We start from the raw sequence: 19,161 nt of genomic DNA on the forward strand, positions 1-19,161 counted from the left end.
GCCGCAGCTACCTGCTCAGCGTGCGGCCCGAGACCAGGTGAGCGGCGCGGGGGCCGGGCGGGACCCTCGATGGCACCGGGCTCCCGCTCCCCGGGCGGGGAGGGGGGCCCCCAGGCCCCTCGCGGCGTCTCCTGTCCCGACCCCTCCGGGCCCGTGGGCCTCGGGCTGAGAGGAGCGGGGCCCCGCTCGGGGGAGGGGCGGGCGGGGAGGTCTCGCGGGGACCCGGAGGCCCCCCGTATCTCCCCTCCTACCTCCGTCCGGCCCGCGGCCCGCGGGCACCCTCACCCCACAGCCGCTCCTCCCCGGCCTCGGATTCCACAGCCAGTGATAAGGGAGTAAGGGACGGAGTGGCTGACATTCCTCCCTGGCTAGGAGGGAGGGGAGAGCAATGGCGGGGTGGGGGGATCGGAGAGATGGGGGGCCCTCAGGGCCGCAGGGGTGGTGGGGGTGGTGGGGGGTGTTCACCAGGAAAAAAAAGTAAGGTTCTTCTTTCCGGGCAAATAGGTTCTTCCTCTGGGACTGTGGTCCCCCCAGGAGCTCTGTGGGGCCGGTGAGGTGAGGCGGTTGCGGGATGAGGTAGGGGGAGGTTGGTCCTGTCTGAAGAGTCAGAGCTTGGGGTTCTGAGGGAGCTAGTCGTCCTGCCCGGATTGGGGGAACGGGGAGGCCACAGGAGGGGTCCAACCGTGAGCTCCTCTGTCTAGAGTTAGAGGTGTGGCCGCTGGCTTTGTCTTAGGAGCTAGGCTACCCACGGTCGGAGAGACGCAGACAGTCGCTCGAAAGGCACACAAGCACTACAAGGCACACAGACACCCAGGGACGCGTGCACTGCCCTGGAGACGGACATTTCCTTCCCCCTCTGGGTGGCTCAGTTTCCCTCCAACTCTGGAGCCTGTTTTCCAGAGGGAACCATGAGGGTTGGCTGTTGGGACCGTGGCCGTGTCACAGCCCCAGAACTTGGCTTGTTGTGGGTTATGCCGAAAACAGCCACTCCTCCGAGAAGCTGTCTGGGGACCTCCTGTCCTCCGTTCCTAAAACGGCACAAAAACAGGCATCAAGGACATTCAGGAAAAGTCCCAGGCACTTCCTCGTGAATTGGCTGAGTTCTGTTGACCTTGGAGTTGGAAAAGTTCAAATGTAACCGGAACCGGTTTCTGCATAAAACTCGTCAAATGGTGTCACATGTCTGGGGCAGGGCTGAGGGCTGGCGTTGGTGACTGAGTCAGACTGGACAAGGCCCCTGGCTGCCAGGAAAGAATGCCCCTTCCTCCTAACCGCTGGCTCTACGGAAAAGCCGGAATGAAGCCGGGACACTTCCTCCAGTCTGTGGGGGAAGCTGACTTCCCTGTAGGAGCGTCACACTTGTCTCCCACTTGTCACAGTGACTTGCCTGGGCTTTGCCTCCTGCATCTGGCCTTTGTCAATACCGCAGAACAAACAGAAGAGACGCAGCGATGGAGGGGGGAGCCGGGGTGGCTTGAAAACCAGGCAGAACGGGGAAGGCAGCGGACCTGGACTTGGACTGTTAGAGAAAAAGCCACTTTGGTGGTAGACACATTTTAATTGCCTAAGTGATGAGCACAAAGCAGGGGGCCAGCCTGCGAACTGCAGGTGGGATGGGTGGCTGGTCCGAGCCCCCTGGACCTAAATGAGAATGCTCTTAAAAGAATACTCTTTGCATCAAGTGCTTGAAGGAGGCAGGGTTGGGGCGGTGTGAGAGAGGGTGTTCTCGTCCGGGCCTGTGGGCTCTGTGTTGCCCCTGCCAGCTGGCTGCAGACCCCTCGGGTCCTCAGGGACAAGGAGGGCCAGACTGATCTTACCTCTGGAAAAGCCTCTGGCCAAAGAGGGGAGAATGTGGATGTGAATGGGTACGGGAGGGGGGCTGTTCTCACTTCTCTAGCAAGGCCTGCCTGTTGGAGCCGGCAGCCACGGAGGCTTCTGTCCCTCAGAACAGCCTGACTGCCTGTGGGGATGGGGAGAGGGCCCAGGAGATGGAGGAGAAAGAGGGTCCCTTGAGGACTTTGCCACTTGTCCTTGGCTCCAGCCCAGATGAACCCTGACTGTCCCAGAGTCCTGACTGAGAGGCAAGTTCTGGTCCGCTCACTCTAGGCTCCACCGTTTTCTGGGTCTCCCTCTCTTCATGGAGCTCACAAGACATTGCTCTAATGGGCCCTTGTGAGGGTGGGCTGCCCTTGGGACTGAGGGACAGCTGGGTTGGGGGCTGGGCCACCGGGAGCTTAGGCCCAGGTCTGGAGCATAGCTCCTTGTGCAGACCTCCCCTCCCCTGACCCCACGACCCTGAAGTGGTTTCTAGTCCGTAGTCCGCACGAGGATGTTTGCAATGCCCGCTGGGGTCAGAGGTGCCGCGTGTGGACGGTCCCAGCCGCCTGGGGCGTCCAGCCCCTAGGGCCTCATCCCTGTAGAAGACGGGGCATGGGTAGGCTACAGCAGGCTAAGGAGCTGTAGTCGGGTGCGTTTAGTTATGACTACCTTCTGAGGGACACTCGGAAGCTTTAGAAGTCTCTGTCCCCCCATTTCTTGGAGACCCTGGTCCAAGGGGGCTCAGAGGCCCAGCAGAAGCTACGGTGTTTGCTACAGACAGCTTTGGGACACCTCTTCTGTCCTGCTGGGGTCCAGCAGGTTGTCCCAGGCTTTCAGGGAAACTGAGGCATCAGGCTAGGACTTCCCAAGGGCCTTTTACATCCCAGAATATGTGAAAGTCAAGAAGCATGGGAGGCCCCGGATTCCACAGCCAGTCCTGGTTCCTCCAGGCTCGCTTTTCCTTCTTTACCAAGAGACCTTTCCCTCCGGGGCCCTGAGTTCCCGTCCTGTAAAATGAAGGTGGCATTAAGAACTCTTCCAGGCCTTTCCACACCAGCGTTTGATGCCCCTGATTCTGACCTCCTCGCAGGCAGTAGAGGGAGACTTTTCCAGCCTGGGCGGGGCCCTACGCCTAGCTTTGCCCCAACCAGCAGGCACGGGCAGCCCCCCCCCCCACCCGCCACGATTCCTCCTGCCTGACCTGGCCCACGGTGCAGGGGTGAGGCCTGGAGGACGCAGGACAGGGAACAGAGCAGCACAAGCGGTCCTAGAGAGAGCCAGGGAGGGGTCACCATGGCGCTCAGTCCCTTACTCCTTGCAGGTGGCACCTGTCCTTCCCCTTGGAATTAGAGAGCTGATTTTCTCCCTCCCCTTCCCAGGGAAGAAATCCAGACCCAACAGAGGACAGATCTCTCACTTACGAGGAGAAAGGCAAAGGAAGTTCGTGGTCAGGAAAGGATGGACTTGGTTCACGCGGCCTCCAGAGGGTTTTAAAGGCCCTGAGCAGAGGCAGCTACATTTTTGCTCTTTCCATCTTTTCTGGAGCAGCAGCTCCCTCTGGGGGCGGCACCCTTCCTGTTTGCGAGACGCACTTGTCTTCCCTATCTCTACCGTCTCTCTCTCTTCCATAAAACAGCTGTTGAATGCCCGTTGTGAGCGGAGCCCTGTGCTGGGAGTATGGTCCGAGGGCTGGGTGGGCAGAAGAAAGGAGGGAGGCTTCCCAGCAAGGAGGACAGGAGGACTGGCTCAGAAGCCAGGCGTGGACATGCCCATGGCAGTTAGGGGCAGGTCTGGTTCCAGTGGAACGTGGCATTGGGAAGTAGAGAACCATGGTCCTAGGGCGTGTGTGAGCAGATCAGGGAAGGCCCTACGTGTCCAATTAAGGAGTTGAGACTCAGTGTAGTACACCATGGGGGGAGGGATCGTTGCATTTCTTTTCAGGGAAGGGGTGTGACGTGAAGGTGAAGGAGAAGGGAGCTGAGGTGGTGATCAGATACGGAGCTGTGAGGGTCTAGACCAGAACGCAACAGCAAGGGTAGAAAGGAAGAAGGTACGGCAAACAATGTTTGGCCGGCTGGACTTGGGACCTGGAGGAGGGGGAGGGGTCCAAAATGGCAGATGTACGGTTTGGAGTTCGGGGGGCTGCTGGAGGTGGCCACAAACCCAGGTGCAAGAGAGGAAGCCGTGTTTGGGGGTGGAGGGTGAGGTTGGATTCTCGGTTACAAAGGGACAGGCCATCCATCAGTGGAGTGGTCTTGTGGCTGGAGATGCAGACCCACGGGCCACAGAGTGGGCCGGGCTGCTGGTCACAAAGTAAGAGCTGTCCACGTAGGGGCAGCTGAGGAGGGTGAGTGCAGGCGGGCGGTCTTCCCTGGGCGTGTCTGTGTTAGGAAAGGTGGAGGGAGAGGCGCGGGGGGGGGTGTCTCCCTGGGTGGGTCCGCAGCCCCCAGCTAGCGTCCACTTTCAGCCTCCCCGGGGCAGAAGAGGTGACCAGGGCCTGGAGACAGAATGGGCCCTTGTGCTGGCCTGCCCGAGCTGGGCGTGTCTGGGTTCCTGCTGAATTCAGTGCTTTGTTTTTCTCTTCTCTCTTCCAGCTGGTTTGCCTTGTGTGGCCCCTTTAATCGTCCTTTAACCTATTAACGGGTGTCCTCCAAGCCACCTGTCTCCTTCCCAGCCTGTTAAGGGATTTCTAGGAATGGGGGCTCTTCTCCCCCAAAAAGCCGAAGGCCGAAGCGGGAGCTGCCCCCAGGCTCGTGTGCTGCAGGGTGGGGACGCCGTGAGCCCCTCTCTTGGGGGCAGTGACCCAAGTGGCCTGGGACACATTTTTTTCCTCCACGCGCAGGCCCACGGGGCTTGCTTCCTGCCTAACCGTTTCCCTGGACTTTGCTGCATTTAACGAGCTCTCCGTTTCAGATACGCCGGTGCCTGGTGGCGCGGCCACTTGCTAACCGGAGCAGGCCAACTAAGACAGCTGGTCCCTTTTAATAGAAAGGCCTCTGGGCCCCAGATGGTGGCCAATTAATACTCTGCAAACTGTTGTTGGTTTTGCCTCCTCTCCTCGCTCTTCTGGCCTAATGATTCCATTTGCTGTTTCCGCTTAGCTTCTCAAGCAACCGGCTGTCTCTCCCCAGCTCTGGAAGGTAAACGCACACTGCATTGCATTTCTCTGACTGCTTTTTTCTCTTGGGCTGGGCACTGAAGGGCCTCCGGGCGACTGCTTGCACACTAACGGGGCTGCATGGGGTGAGGGGAGGGTGGGAGGTGTGAGAGGGCACTCACGTGAGCATGGGTCTCACAGGAGCCAGAGTTGACGCCTGCATGGACCACTGGAAGGCTTCCGGGGACCCAGAAATAGGCAAGGCCTCCCCAGATGCCTGTGACTGTCTCTGTACCCCTGGGAGAGGCACCGTGGGGCCAGAACAGAGAGCCACCAAGCGTGTGACCCACCGCCCAATCCTAGGTGTCTATGGTGTTCGCAGTCCCTCGTCTAGATTTGATACCTTATTGTCTATCTTCTGACCACGGCTAATGCCTTCAATGTTTCCCTCTAAGTCTCTTCTCCTTCTCCCACCTCTTTCTCCAATTCCCCTCCCCCTTTGGCTCCATCCCTGCAAGACCATGAACTCTTTGAGGTCAGGGAATACCACGTTCGCATGTTCCTGCCTTCGCGTGCTCTCTGGATCTGCTCCGGGGCCAGACAGGACCTGAGCAGGCTCACGGTCCGGGTTTGCCCACCAATGCCTGTTCTCTTGCCTCCCCAGCTGGGAACAGCTTTCTCCCGCAGGCCGCACCGACTTTTATCATAAAAGTCAGAACATTTCCTGGATATTTCCCACCACTAGGGCCTCATCCCAGACTCTGATAGATCTGGGGAGAGTCGCCTACGGTTTCTTTACGCAAAGAAAGATTTCTGAGAAGCCAAGTTGGTCTCTGAATTGCTAATCATGTCTACAGACATGATTAGCACCTACGCTGTACGTTTCCTTTGATATAGGAGAACACTGTTCAGGGTTGGTGGGTGGTCTGGAGGGTGGAGGAGAGGGTATCATAACCCGTTCAGAGGTGAGTGGTGCGTGCTAAAAGAGAAAGGATCTTGGAAGTTTCTTTAAGGCAAGGTACAGAACCAAATCTAAGGGCACAGTCAGGTTCCTTTGCACACTGTGAAAGCCAGCGATCCTGGTGTTCTTTAGTGACACGGGATTAGGCTGTGCCATCCTTATGAAGTCACAGAATTGGAAAGACTTGGAGGTGTCAGGGTGGGACCAGACTGTTCCAGCTGCATGCACTTCTGGCTTTCCAGGAGCCTGGAAACGGCACTGAGCAGAGTCCATTCGAGTGGTCGGAGGACAGGGACAGAAAGGGGGTGGACCGTGACCACGTATGCAGTGACTTTCCCTGTCTCCCCTAACCCACCTCGGCCCCCCCTCCTCAGAGGGTGTTCATCTAGTCGTGTCTTGTAGCAGTTATGTATGATTTTCCAGTGTAAGCATTTTCTATAATAGAGTTTAGAACCTAGTGGCTTTGGGAAGATGAGTGTTCTTTTCCCGTTCAAGAAAAGTAATGAAATCAAATAACTACCTGGTACTGAATATGTCACGTGAACACTCGTCTCTGCAAATTTCCTTGAAGCATACTTTCCTCCTCTTCTCTTTCCAGTAGCTTATTTCCTGAGACTTGCCCAAGAAGCTTCATCCTGAAGAGCCTAAGCTGAGTATTAGATCCAGGCTCAGGCTCTGTGGGGCGGACATAGTTAGGGATGCTCTGAATGAGCTGCGGAAGCCGGGAAGTCCGGGTCCTTCTGGCACGGCGCTGGCCTCTGGACACGGTTGGTTGGGATTTGGTATTCCCCAGAGAGCAGCCAGAAACACTTTCACCTGTTTTATCTGGAGAGGCCGAGTCCGAGAGAGGAGGTCGTGACAGAGAGGTGTTACGGACCCCTGACTGCACACCCAGTTCAAGTGTTCCGGTGTGTGAGAGCTTAGGGTCCCCTTTCTGGGCAGTCGCGGTGGTGGAGGGCTCCCGGCAGCGCCCCCAGGGGCCCAGGCACCTGCATTCCCCTGGACACATGACGGCTGGACCCCTGTGGGTCCAGAGGTCTTACCTGATTCCAGACACTCTTCCTGGGATATCACCTTTCTCCCCAAACTCAAGTCCAGAATGCCACCCACAGAAATGACGAGGTGAACGTGGAATTCCTCCCCGCAGAACTCCTCTTCGCTGTGTTCCCATGGACCCTCCCCTGCCCCTGGCGGAGAGGTCGCGAGCAGACGCCCATTGCCTGGGCGGCCACCCCTCCTCCGAGGCACAGAGAAAGGCAGCTTTGAGTGTTTTGTCTGTCTGTCTCCAGTTGCCCCTGCTTCTCTTCACATCCCCCCTCACCTCTGCTCACCACGGGGGTGTGAGTGGGGAGGGGGAGGAGGGCTGGGCACGGCTCGTGCACCGGGTGGTGACGCTTCACGCCTAGGGACGCATCGTGTCTCTGCTGGCCCGTGAAAGGGCTTGGCATGGTGGTTGGCTTCCCGGGCCCAGGAAGGAGAGACTGTACACGCTAAGCCGTGTCGGGGAGTCTGCGCTGGACTCAGCGAGCCCGCAGATGCCCTTGAATTCCGGGAGGCAGAATTCCCCATGGGACCAAAAGGCCTGGCTGCTGCAGGCCCGGGTCTGTTTGTGGTTCGGCAGTCGCGCTGGCCGGTCTTGGCCACCTGAGCATGTGGTGCCCGGGAGGATCCAAGAGCAGACTCTCTTTCCTGAGACCCCTCCGAATTAGAGTCTACCTTTGGGTCTAGACGCCTGGCATTGGCTGGCTTATTCTTTCTCTACTGTGGTCCCTGCTCATAAATTCAGGGCCTTTTGTTTTGAGCCCAAACTTTAGGAGAGGCCCCTGGGCTGTGTGTCCTTGAGGGTTGACTGGCTTTTCCCTCTTTAGCATGAACGGGAGCTCTGCTGTGCTGGGGTCCCCATCCCCGAGGCTGGACCTGTCCACATGCGTGCCTCCCCCATGCACGAGCTTTCCTGGAGATAGGTGGCCCAGGGCGAAGCGAGGCCTTGCGATAGCGATGGGAACCGACGGCAGGGCTGGTGGTTTGGCATGCTTAGAGCCTGGCCCGTCGTCAGAAGCCTGCCTATTGGAATGGGTCTGTATCAAGATGCCATTCAGCCCCGTGGTACCACCCCCGCCCCCAACCTGGCCGAGAGCTCTGGCTCCCTTGAAGGAAGACTTGCTTGGGTGCCGGAGCCATGGCCACAGGCTGGTGGATGGACACGGTACGATTTAAGCTGCTTCGGACCACCCCCGTCCCCGTTGGGCACCACCAGAGCTACCGGCGGTGGGGGAGGGGAAGCCGCTCTGAACAGCTCTTTGCCTTTCCTAGGAGCACCTTCTGCTCCATCATCGCTCAGCTAACAGAGGAGACCCAGCCACTCTTCGAGACCACGCTCAAGTCCCGGGCTGTGTCTGAGGACAGCGACGTCAGGTTCACCTGCATCGTCACAGGTAATGAGGCCATGCCGAGGAGCCACACCAGGGTCACTGCACACAGGAGGGTCCGAGGGGGCTGTGGGGCCAGGCGTGGAGGGGGTGGGCTGTGCGGGCTGGGGTCCCTGTCTCCTCCCATCCTGGAGCCACTAGAGACCCTGCTCTTCTTCAAAAACCTACCTGCGGTGTGGACTCGTTACCCTCAGGGATGTGACTCAGGAGTCTTAGCTCCAAGGAAAGAAGCTGTCCAATGGAAAGACGTTTATTTTTTTAAAATGTTTACTTAGTTTTCAGAGACACACAAAGAGAGGGAGATAGGATGTGAGCGAGGGAGCCTGATGTGGAGCCCGAACTCAAGAACCATAAGATCATGACCGGAGCCAAAGGCTGATGCCTAACTGACTGAGTCACCAGAGCAGGGGAGAGGCAGAGGGACAGAGAGAGAATCCCAAGCAGGTTCCATGCTGCCAGCAGAGCCTGATGTAGGGCTCGATCCCACAAACTGTGAGATCATGACCTGAGCCAAAATCAGGAGTTGGATGCTCAACTGACTGAGCCACCCAGACACCCCAAAAGAGGTTTTCGGGCCCATCTCCCCAAAGGTCCCTGTTTTATAGCTGAGTGCTTTGAGGCTTGTGAATCTCAAGCCTGAAAGGCAGTGATGTATAGGGATTCTGACTGCAGACCCTGGAGAGAGACCTCCTGACCAGGATGCTGGCTCGTCCCCCTGCCAGTTACGTGACACTGGAGAGGCTGCATAACCTTGCTTGACCCCTCAGCACCTCATCTGTAAAGTGGGGGTGATCACAGCATGAACACCCTAGGGCTATCGTGAGACTGGATGCATCGGGACCTGCAAAACGTGTGGATAGGACCTGGCATGCAGTTAGTGCCAAATTCAGAAGATGATCGTTTGCTTTTCCCTGAGCTCCACGCTGGGACCTGGCAGAGCGGAGCGGGGGACACGCCTCGGAGGAGGAGGCTGGTGGGGTGAGAGGACTGGAGAGCCGGCTCTGGGGACTGCCCTCCTCCAGACCTCCCAGCAGGGTCTCCTGCCGCACCGGCCTGACCTGCTCGCGGGGCCAGCAGGACCGCCCTGCCCAGCTGGGCAGCCATCGGCCAACGGGCCCAGGGCAAGATTCCCTCCGAGAACCCCCCTTTTTTTTTTCAGTAAATCGAGGGCATTGGTGGTGTCCGGCTGTGACAAGCCCTGATTCGGGGGCCCTGTCCGGCCCAGTCAGCTCAACAGCTTCTCTGCGATTGGGTTCTTCTGGGCAGTTGCACCCTTACCCAGAACCCCCTGAGCTCCAGGCTGAGAACACGGTCTGTTCCCGGGGACACAGACGCGTGGCTATATTCCTTTGTGCGGCCTAACATTTTGCAACATTTGTCTGTTTCCATTGTCACTGGATTCTTACAAAACCTGGTGAAGTAAGTGCTATTATTAGTCAAATTTGCGGAGAAGGAAACCAAAATAGGCTAGGTGACCTGCCAAAGTCCACGGCGCTGGTGAGGAGGATGCACACCACTCTAAGGCGTCAGACGCTGCTTGCTCATGCCCGCCCTGTGACCGTGGCACTGACCGTTTTCTGAAAAACCTGGCTCTTTCACAAATCTGTGCTTTTACATCTGCTATTTTCCTTCCTTTTAAAGGAAATTAATTTTTATTTGATCAAGTTAATACATGCACATAGTTTAGGTCTTCAGGTTATACTGACAGGCATGTATCAAAATACAGGAGCCCCCTCCCCCCCATTTGTCTTCCCGGAAGCAACCGTTGCCTCCTTTTAGCTGTTTCTTCTGGTGTCTGTGTTTCCACAGTGCGAGGAGAAGGTGGCCACGGCTGACTTTTGAGACTTGGGAATTTCCTGCTGTCTGGTCTTCCTGTTATGGCTATCTTCATTTTCTCTGTTTCTCCACACTTATCTTCTCAATCCGGTTATATCGTGATTTTTGCTTACATGAATATTTACCGTTTGCCCTATTTCTATGCAATATTATTCATAACAACATTGTAGTATGCTATATTTCTTTCTTTTGTCGTTACTCAAGTTAATACTTTCTTTAATTTTTCATTTAATTGGCTTTTTGCTATGTATTGCTGCTTTTTCTTATCCCATCCAATAGCCTCTTAATACACTTAAAAAATGTCTTTTTCTGGTTTTTATTTATTTTTGAGAGACAGAGATGGACAGCGTGAGCAGGGGAGGGTCAGAGAGAGAGGGAGACACAGAATCTGAAACAGGCTCCAGGCTCTGAGCTAGCTGTCAGCACAGAGCCCAACGTGGGGCTTGAACCCACGGACCATGAGATCATGACCTGAGCCAAAGTCAGACGCTCAACCGACTGAGCCACCCAGGTGCCCCTTAATACGCTTTTCTATAAGGTCAGCACCATCAGGACTCTTGTGAGCTGCTTTGCTTGGGGCCATCCTTCTCGGAGATCTCCCTTCTTCTGTCTGAACTGGTGGCCTGTTAGGTCCCATACACAGCTGTTATCCTGGGGTTTCCTTTGGCCTTCCTCCTGGGTTTGAGTTAGTTTCCTGGATCCCGAGTCCTCCTTTTTTCTGGATTTATGCTCTGGCCTTACTGACCCACATTCTCCAGCAGCTTTATCAGGTGAAGAAGCCATCTACCCGAGGTGGCCCGGCAGCAGGAGGCACCGGGACAGCCAGCCCTCCGCCCGCCTCTCGTTGGAGCCATTCTGCTCCAGGGCGATCCAGCTGTTCTGGGCATCTGACACCATTGGCATCCTGGGATCTCCCTTTACCACCATCCTATAATTCCCTTTACCTCTCTCCTGTGACAGTTTCCCGTCTTCTATAGTCCGTGTGCTTCTTTGTCTCAGTTTACAGCCTTGTTTTGGTAGCTTCCTAGGCAGAGTACACGGGAAGCAAATGTTTCTTGCCAAACAACTTCTGTCTGAAAATTATTTTTTCTCTATTTTACTCTTTAAAAAATTTTTTTTACATTTACTTTTTGAGAGGCAGAGAGAGACCGAGTGCAAGTTGGGGAAGGAACAGAGAGAGAGGGAGACACAGAATCTGAAGCAGACTCTAGGCTCTGAGCTGTCAGCACAGATCCTGAAGTGGGGCTCAAACTCACAGACCCCGAGATCATGACCCTAGCTGAAGTCAGACACCTAATTGACTGAGCCATCCATTTGCCCCTCTTTCTATTTTACTCTTGATGGAGAGTTTGGCTGGGTATAGAATTCTAAGTTGAAAATAATTGTCCTTGAGAATCTTGAAGACATTGCTGCATTGCCTTTTTGCTCCCAGTGTTAGTGTTCAGAGCAGGAAGATGGTTTGATTCCTCACTCTTTGTAGGAAGCTTTTCCCCCCTCTCTGGAGGCTTATAAGAATGTTCTGGTATTTCATAATGATGTATCTTGATATGGGTATCTTTTCATCCTGGGGTGTGCTTGGACACTTTCAATCTGGTAACTGATGGTCTCTAGTTCTAGGAAATTTGAGATTAATGCAATGTTGCTTTCTTCCTCCTGTTTTCTCTGTTCTTTCTTTCTGGAACTCTCTTTATGTAGATATCTGCTCCCCTAGACTCATTCTCTTATTTTCTTATCCTTTCCCCCTCCTCTTTTATTGATTTGTCTTTTTGCTCTACTTTTCAGGAGATTTCCTCAGTGTTATCTTTCAACTTTTCTACTGTTTTTTAATGTTTATTATTTTTTAATGTTTATTTTCATTTATTTTTGAGAAAGAGAGGGGGGAAAGAGAGAGAGAAAGTGAGTGAGAGAGAGAAAGAATGTGAGGAGGGAAGGGGCAGAGAGAGAGAGGGAGACATAGAAGCTGAAGCAGGCTCTGCTCTCTGAGCTGTCAGCACACAGCTCAATTTGGGGCTTGAACTTATGAACCACCAGATCATGACCTGAGCCAAAGTCTGATGCTCAACTGACTGAGCCACCCAGGCACCCCTTCCACTGGGTTTTTAGTCTCTAAGAGCTCCTTAAAAATTTTTTTACTGTGGTATCTATCCTATTTTTTTCCATGAATGTAATGTCTTCTCTTAGCTCTCTGAGACTAGTAATGATAGTTTTCTAGAAGTTTCCTTCTCACTGTGTAGCTTGGGTTTCTTCCAATTTGCTTTTTAAAACTTTTATGTAACTGTTTTGGTCCTCAGTCGTCTATGTGTAGGCTTTCCTTAGACACCTAGGGATCTTTGGCTGTCAGAGAGTGGTGAGAGAGGAGACTGAAAAGCTGGTAGTTTTGAGCAAGTTTGAGGGGCTGAAAACTTGGGCTTCATTGCCGGGTCATCTGGCAGCCTCTCTCGGAACTGACAGAGTCAGTTTCCTTCATTCCTTCACCGTGGACCGCCTAGAATCCCTAGAGGACGCTCTTCCCACGTCTTCCTTGGGGGCACAGATTTTCCAGGACCTCTGCAGATTCAGATGAGAGAATTGGGTGGGCTCTACCCAGAGAGCATTTATTTTATGCATCGAGTTATTACATTTTTATGTTTTCCGTAGACTAGTCATGCCCTCAGCTGTGCTGACTTACCCTCAGGGTTAAGTTTCCCCTTTTCAGATAATCAGCCTCCATTCGGCCATGGGTGGGCAGAGGAGCAGTTACTAGTGGCTTGGATGGGGTGAGGGGATCCACAGATGTGATGGTTTTTCAAGGAACTTACAATCTCCCTCCCCCCCCAAGAAGTTGCCAGCACTTATGCCCCTTGGGTATTTTCTGGTACTCAAAGGGTGGCTCTCAGGTCCCCCCTGCTATCTAAGGGTCCAGCTGTCCCAGGTCTGCAGAGTCAGTGTCCGTTTGTCCATCTGCTTTCCAACCTTCGATCTGTGGTTCCTCCTTTTGCTCACCTCACCTGTCTCCCCTTCCCTGTGGTCTCACATCTTTTAATACAACATCTCCTTAGTACTTGTAGTGGGTTTTGGGGAGAGAGAGAAACCAGCTGGTGTGCCTACTCAGTCTTTTTACCTAGAAGCCTACACCTTTCCCTGGAAAATTCCTTCTCATCTTTCAAAGTCCGGCCCAAATGGCTATCCTCTAGGACATCTCCAGCGCCTCCACGGAACGCTCTTGCTGTATCCGTTTCCCTGCTCACATGTCTCTCCCTCCAAGAAGGCGGTGAGACTGAGAGGGTAGAGCACGAAGCTAGCACACCGGTCTCTGGAGCAAGGCCGGATGCCTATTCCTTTGAGCTGCAGCTGCTGCAGTCTTGGGCCAGTGGGGAGGGACAGGCACCGGGCTCTCCCCGTCTACCTCTTCCATTCTGCCCTTCATAGCCATGGCCTCAGAGCAAAGTGGAGAAGACAGACAGGAGTCTGACTTACAGAATCGTGGGGCATTTATTAATGTCATTATGAAGCTTTGCCCTATTTTAAGTCCAACCCAAGGGAGCAAACTTTTATCCCCTCTGTTGAGACAACAGTCGCATCTCTTGATGCCCAGCCAGGACCGTGGTCCTTCTTCTGCCCGGGTGCACCTGCCGTGCTCGGGTCCACGGCATTCCCACATGGGGCTGTGGGATTTCCAGGCCTCTATATCTCTCACATCCATACCTTAGTCCCCTAGTGTAACTAACTTCCTCCTCCTCCCTGCCTGTCCCCCCAAAAGGATCTTAGGTCACCTGAGTTTTATGTAGCAGATTAGGGAAGATGTTGCTGGGATCACCGTAGCAAATAAGCCATTTCCGGCGAGTAAGGAGAAAATGCAGACTGTATGGGGGAAAAAAGGAGGAGGGGCAGAGGGATGCAGAAAAATCAGAGAACAAAGGGAACGGTTAGGAGCTGGGTCTCCCGACCTGGAGAGGTAGATGGTCGGTGGATCTATGGCCAAGACTGGCCTCCCTGTGGGACTCGCGTGGCGATCCTGGCTTGTGCGTGTGGAGAAGTGACCACACGTGCTGTCTTCCTCGCCTGCTGCTGGAAGCACCCTGTGAACGAGATGGTGATGTGTCAGCCCCACCAGGGCCCTGCCAGGGGCGGGTGATGTTTCCGGTGGGTCAGAACCTATAGGACTTGAGAGAGGGGTCTGTGCTGTTTGTCCTGCTCACCGAGCTCTGCGGGAAGCCCTCGGGGTCCTGGAGGAGGCATGGACAGCCCTGAGGCTCTCCCCGCTCAGAGTGGGCATATAGGGGGATCACACGCCTTGACTCGGCCTTCGGCTGCTCTTCCCCCCTCTCCTCCCCAGGCCCCTCTGGCCAGACCTGCTCCTGTACTTGAGGTTGCCCATCTTTGTCTGAGCTGTCAGCACAGAGCCCGACATGGGACCCGAACTCAAGAAACGTAAGATCATGATCCGAGCCGAAGTCAGATGCTTAACCAACTGAGCCACCCAGGGGCCCAACTCTTTGTGGATTTTATGCTGGTGTGTGTGTGTGTGTGTGTGTGTGTGTGTGTGTGTGTGTGCGCGCGCGCGTGCACGCGTGCACGGACATACGTTGGGGCAAGAGGAGGAAGCAGCAGTGGCCACTGGACAGAGGGACTGAGCCTTTAGACAGAACCAGGCTCCTGAAAATCACCTTCTCTTAGAGAAATGAGTCCAATGTAATGACTATTGGGGATAAACACTTACATATTGGTCCCCAAATCCTTGCTGGAAAGGGCACTGGTAGAAGGAGACGGAAAAGCCAGGTGCCTTGTCACGTGCCAGCTTTGTGACCCTGACTACGTTCCTTCGCTTCCCAGAGCCTCACCTTCCTTTTGTGGACACTAGGGACTGAAACCCCTGACCTGCCTGCCTCATAGAGAAGAGAAGAGGGATTTGAATTTGGTTCTTCTGCACATCAGCGGGTGGTTGGGGGCAGAGGCCTTAGTTTCATGGACCTTGATTTCCTCTTCTTTTATACCTGGGGCTAATAGCAGTCCATTCCTTGTGGAGTCTGTGTGAGGATTCGGCCAGATGATGCCTGAACAATGTTCAGCTCAGATCTGGCACCAAGAAACTCCCCAATAAATGTTTGGCAGCTGTTTTCATGAGATCATTAGGACGGCCAAACGAAACTTCACTTGAAGCTCTTTGGAAACTCTTCATCGACATTCATCAGGATTTCTCTCTTTAATCGGAGCTTCTCAAACTGGGAAGGCTTGGGACAAGGTTGCAAGTCTCTGGACTGGCGTTCCAGACTCAGGCTGCCGGCTGTGAGGCAGAGGTCTCGGGGGGCATGCCTGGCTGGGGCTGCATGTGTGTGCATGCCTGCCTGTGGGCACGCGCGCGCAGGCGTGCATGTGTGTGCCGCTCGGAGGGAAGGACCTTTCCTGCTTTTGTGTGTTTTAGGACACAGTTCGTATTGTCCAGGGGACAAAGAGATGTTTTCCATCCAAACCCATTGTTGCCGTGGAGCCCTAAGCTGTCAGTTGGCCGCCGTGTTGTGAAGAGGCACCCGGGGATGGCGTGGGGGCTGAGGCCTCCGCCTCCGGGCCGTGACGTGCATTCAGTATCTCCCTCCTTGCCCCCGCCTGACTGGACTCAGATGCCCTGGGGACTGAGGCCCTACTGGGCAGATCATGGGACAGGGAGGCTCTGAGCGGGGCCCTTGTCGGGGTGAGATCATCACACAGGATGGTGGGACACCTGTGCTGGCCGCGGCCCCTCGCGGTGATGTAACCACGGGCTTTAGCTCACAGTGGAAACATGGGGCTCGCTTTACAGTCAGGGCTGCCCGGAGTTTGTTCCTGGCCCACTCCGCTGCCACCTCGCCTCCCTTGCTCCCTGGTCCTGTACTCTCCCCAGTGTGCCTCTGCTCTCCACCCCGCCCCCCCCACCCCCGTACTGTCACAGCTCCTATGTCAGGCATGCCCTCCCCATCTGTCCCTTGCTTGTTTGTTTGCTCGTGTCCTTACTCACTCCTTCACTCACTCATCCAACAGAGTTTTATTAGGTAACTACTACGTGCCAGGCACGATCTTAGGTGGCTGTGATATAGCAGTAAAGATAGGATTTCTGCCCTCATGGGACTTGGGTCTAGGCGAAGAGACAGACGAGGAAAGAGAAAGAGCACTCCTCCGTAAGACTGAGGAAAAGGAAAAGGGGTCAGTGCTGACAGATTGGGTAGATGAGGCACCAGGATTTCCAGTTGGGGGCTCCTGGGTGCCTCAGTCAGTTCAGTGTAGGACTTCGGCTCAGGTCGCGATCTCACGGTTCATGGGTTCGAGCCCCGCATCGGGCTCTGTGCTGACCGCTTGAGCCTGGAGTCTGCTTCGGATTCTGTGTCTCTCTCTCTCTTTGCCCCTGCCCAGCTAGCGCGTGCGCATTCTCTCTCTCTCAAAACTAAATAAACATTAAAAAAAAAGAATTGCCAATAGATTAGGCTAATGTGGGTCGTGAGCCACGGCCACAGGAAAATCCTGCTGCTTCGGGGAGCGCAGAAGCCCGACTGGCTGGGGAGGGAGCCGAGAGAGTCCCGACAGGACCGCCGAGGCACTTTTCTGTAAAACTCACACAGCGGCTTGTATACATGGACGGTGACAGTACGATGACACAGGAGGGAGCACGAACGTTGTTGGAGAGATGTTCTTGTCAAGACAGGAGGAGATGGGACCCGGGGGGGGGGGGGGTCAGCAGGTGGGCGTGTGGGCAGTTTATCCGGAGACAGCAGGGAAGCCAGAGTAGGTGTCCCCAGCTGATCTTTCCTACTGTTCGGTGGGTTCCCTGAGAGCAGAGACCCCGGTGGTCAAGTTCTATATCTTTATAATCCTCTCTTGGCAGTCAGCACACGCCTAATTTATATATATATATATATCGGAGGGCGTGTGTGCTAGGGGTCTTTGAGTTCTAATAAATAGTGCAAATCACTTGAAGTCAGCTTAAGAAGTGAAGCAGGTGGGGCGCCTGGGGGGCTCAGTTGGGTAAGCGTCTGACTTCAGCTCAGGTCATGATCTCATGGTTCATGGGTTCAAGCTCCGTGTCTGGCTCTGCGCTGACAGCTAGGAGCCTGGAGTTCGTTTCAGATTCTGTGTCTCCCTCTCTCTCTGCCCCTCCCTTGATCACACTCTGTCTCTTTCTCTCTCAAAAAAGAAAACAAAACAAAACAAAAAAGAAACAAAGCAAAGTTCATGGGAAGGCTAGACAGGCTTCTTGCGGGACTGACAGAAAGTGCAGCTGTGTCCGGGCAAGGAATGGACTCAGTATTTGGAAGGATGATGAGACTCGGTCTCCGATCTCTTATTCTGTTCTGAATACCAGCTTCATTTTTCCCTCTTGCTCCAGGCTAGTCCACGTGGAGAACAGGGCTGCCCCTTTCTTTGAAGTTACAGTTCCAGACCCAAGGGTAGATTGCCTCTAGGTTCTGATTCCTAGAACCTAGGTCAAATAACTGGATTGGATTGGCTGATTGGTGTCCATCACTGGCCCCATCCACCATGTGGGGACAGAGGCAGGGACGTGTGACTCTGGCAGTTGGAAGCTCTCCTTGTGGGTAGGGCTGGAAGCCCCCCTGAGAGAAGGGGTTGGGAAGACCCCTCGGTCAGCCTCACGGCAGTGGGAATGGCTAGGGAGGTGGGGATGGATGGATGGGTGTTTTAGCCGTGTCACTGAGTAATACCAGCAGCTCAGCAACCTGGGCAGAAAGTAGGAGGGCTCTTGGTCTTGGGTTCCGGGGGAGGCATCTCGGAGGATAGAGCTGTGACCACGGTTGAGGATGTGGAACAGGACACAAGGAAGGAGGCTTATTGCTACCAGCCAAGGCTTTCTGGAAATTTCTTGCTTCCCTTCTTACCAGGAAGCTAGGACGTTTCTCCTCCATATTTGCCCTCCAGCTGCTGAAGGGGGCACAGTTTTCAGCCTTGACATGGCCTGGCTTCTACAAATGAGCTGAGCCACATGATAGCCCTTCCTTTCTGGGGGGGGGGGGCGTGAGGGAGGGGCAGCCCAGGTGCTCCAGGTGGCCCCGGGGAGGCGGTGGCATCCCGTCCTCTCCTTCCGCTGCTTTGGAACTGGTCTTGCTGCAACCCAGTCTCCTGCTTCCTTCGTAGGCTACCCGGAGCCAGAGGTGACCTGGTACAAGGATGACCAGCAGCTGGACCGCTACTGCGGCTTGCCGAAGTACGAGATCACACACCAGGGCAACCGCCACACGCTGCAGCTCTACAGGTGAGGCTCGGCCCCCGAGGGTACCGTGGCCCCAGCAGAAGTGGGCTCACCTGGACGCACATGCGCAGGCGGGATCTAGGGGGTGGAGGCGGGGGGTGGGGTCCTGCTGCCGACTTGAAGCTGCTGCTGACAAACCGTGTCTGCCCGCGGCTTCCCCCGGGGTGGGAGCGTTTCTGACAGCCCGAGCATGGAGCACACCCAGAGGAGGTCCTGACCCGGGGAAACATTTTCCATGAGGTCAGCTGCCAAAAAAAGCTCCTGTGTCATCCTTACTTCACAAGTGGGCCTTGTGGGTCACCTGCTCCTGAAGGGAGCTGCCCGGGGCCCCAAGGCTAATCCCTGACCAGAACAGCGTGACCTGGGCCCGCCCCCTCCCTGTCGCCAGCCTCAGTTTCCCCATCTGTACTGATGTCTGAGAGGGGTGTGGCACTCGGGGCAGGACCCGAGGGGGACAGGGCTGGCTGGGGGTGGGGTGGGAGGCACGGGGCCTCTCGCCTGGCGGGAGTGGGGGGGAGGGGTTGGCATCTCTGGCTCCCACGTCTAGGTGCCAGGAGGAAGATGCGGCCATCTACCAGGCGTCCGCCCGGAACACCAAGGGCATCGTGTCCTGCTCGGGGGTCCTGGAGGTCGGCACCATGACCGAGTACAAGATCCACCAGCGCTGGTTCGCCAAGCTGAAGCGCAAGGCAGCGGCCAAGATGCGCGAGATCGAGCAGAGCTGGAAGCCCCGGAAGGAGGCGGCCGGGGACGCGGACGCGCTGCGCAAGCTCAGCCCCGACCGCTTCCAGCGCAAGCGGCGGCTGAG

The 19,161-nt window shown here is 55.3% G+C and overlaps 1 protein-coding gene across 1 annotated transcript in view; it reads left to right on the forward strand.

The window, feature by feature from the left end:
• Nucleotides 1–2: 2 nt before the first annotated feature.
• The window catches only part of ALPK3 (alpha kinase 3), a gene marked incomplete at its 5' end in the record, with an annotated part of 48,333 nt that continues 29,174 nt past the window's right edge, over nucleotides 3–19,161 (forward strand). Inside the window, 5 exons of the mRNA XM_029952302.1 lie at nucleotides 3–37; nucleotides 4,920–4,958; nucleotides 8,190–8,311; nucleotides 18,239–18,356; nucleotides 18,901–19,145. Coding sequence (XP_029808162.1) covers nucleotides 3–37; nucleotides 4,920–4,958; nucleotides 8,190–8,311; nucleotides 18,239–18,356; nucleotides 18,901–19,145 — 559 coding nt within the window. The remainder of the gene's footprint in view (nucleotides 38–4,919; nucleotides 4,959–8,189; nucleotides 8,312–18,238; nucleotides 18,357–18,900; nucleotides 19,146–19,161) is intronic.

Source organism: Suricata suricatta, chromosome 9 (assembly GCF_006229205.1).
Source record: "Suricata suricatta isolate VVHF042 chromosome 9, meerkat_22Aug2017_6uvM2_HiC, whole genome shotgun sequence".
Classification (NCBI taxonomy): Eukaryota; Metazoa; Chordata; class Mammalia; order Carnivora; family Herpestidae; genus Suricata; species Suricata suricatta.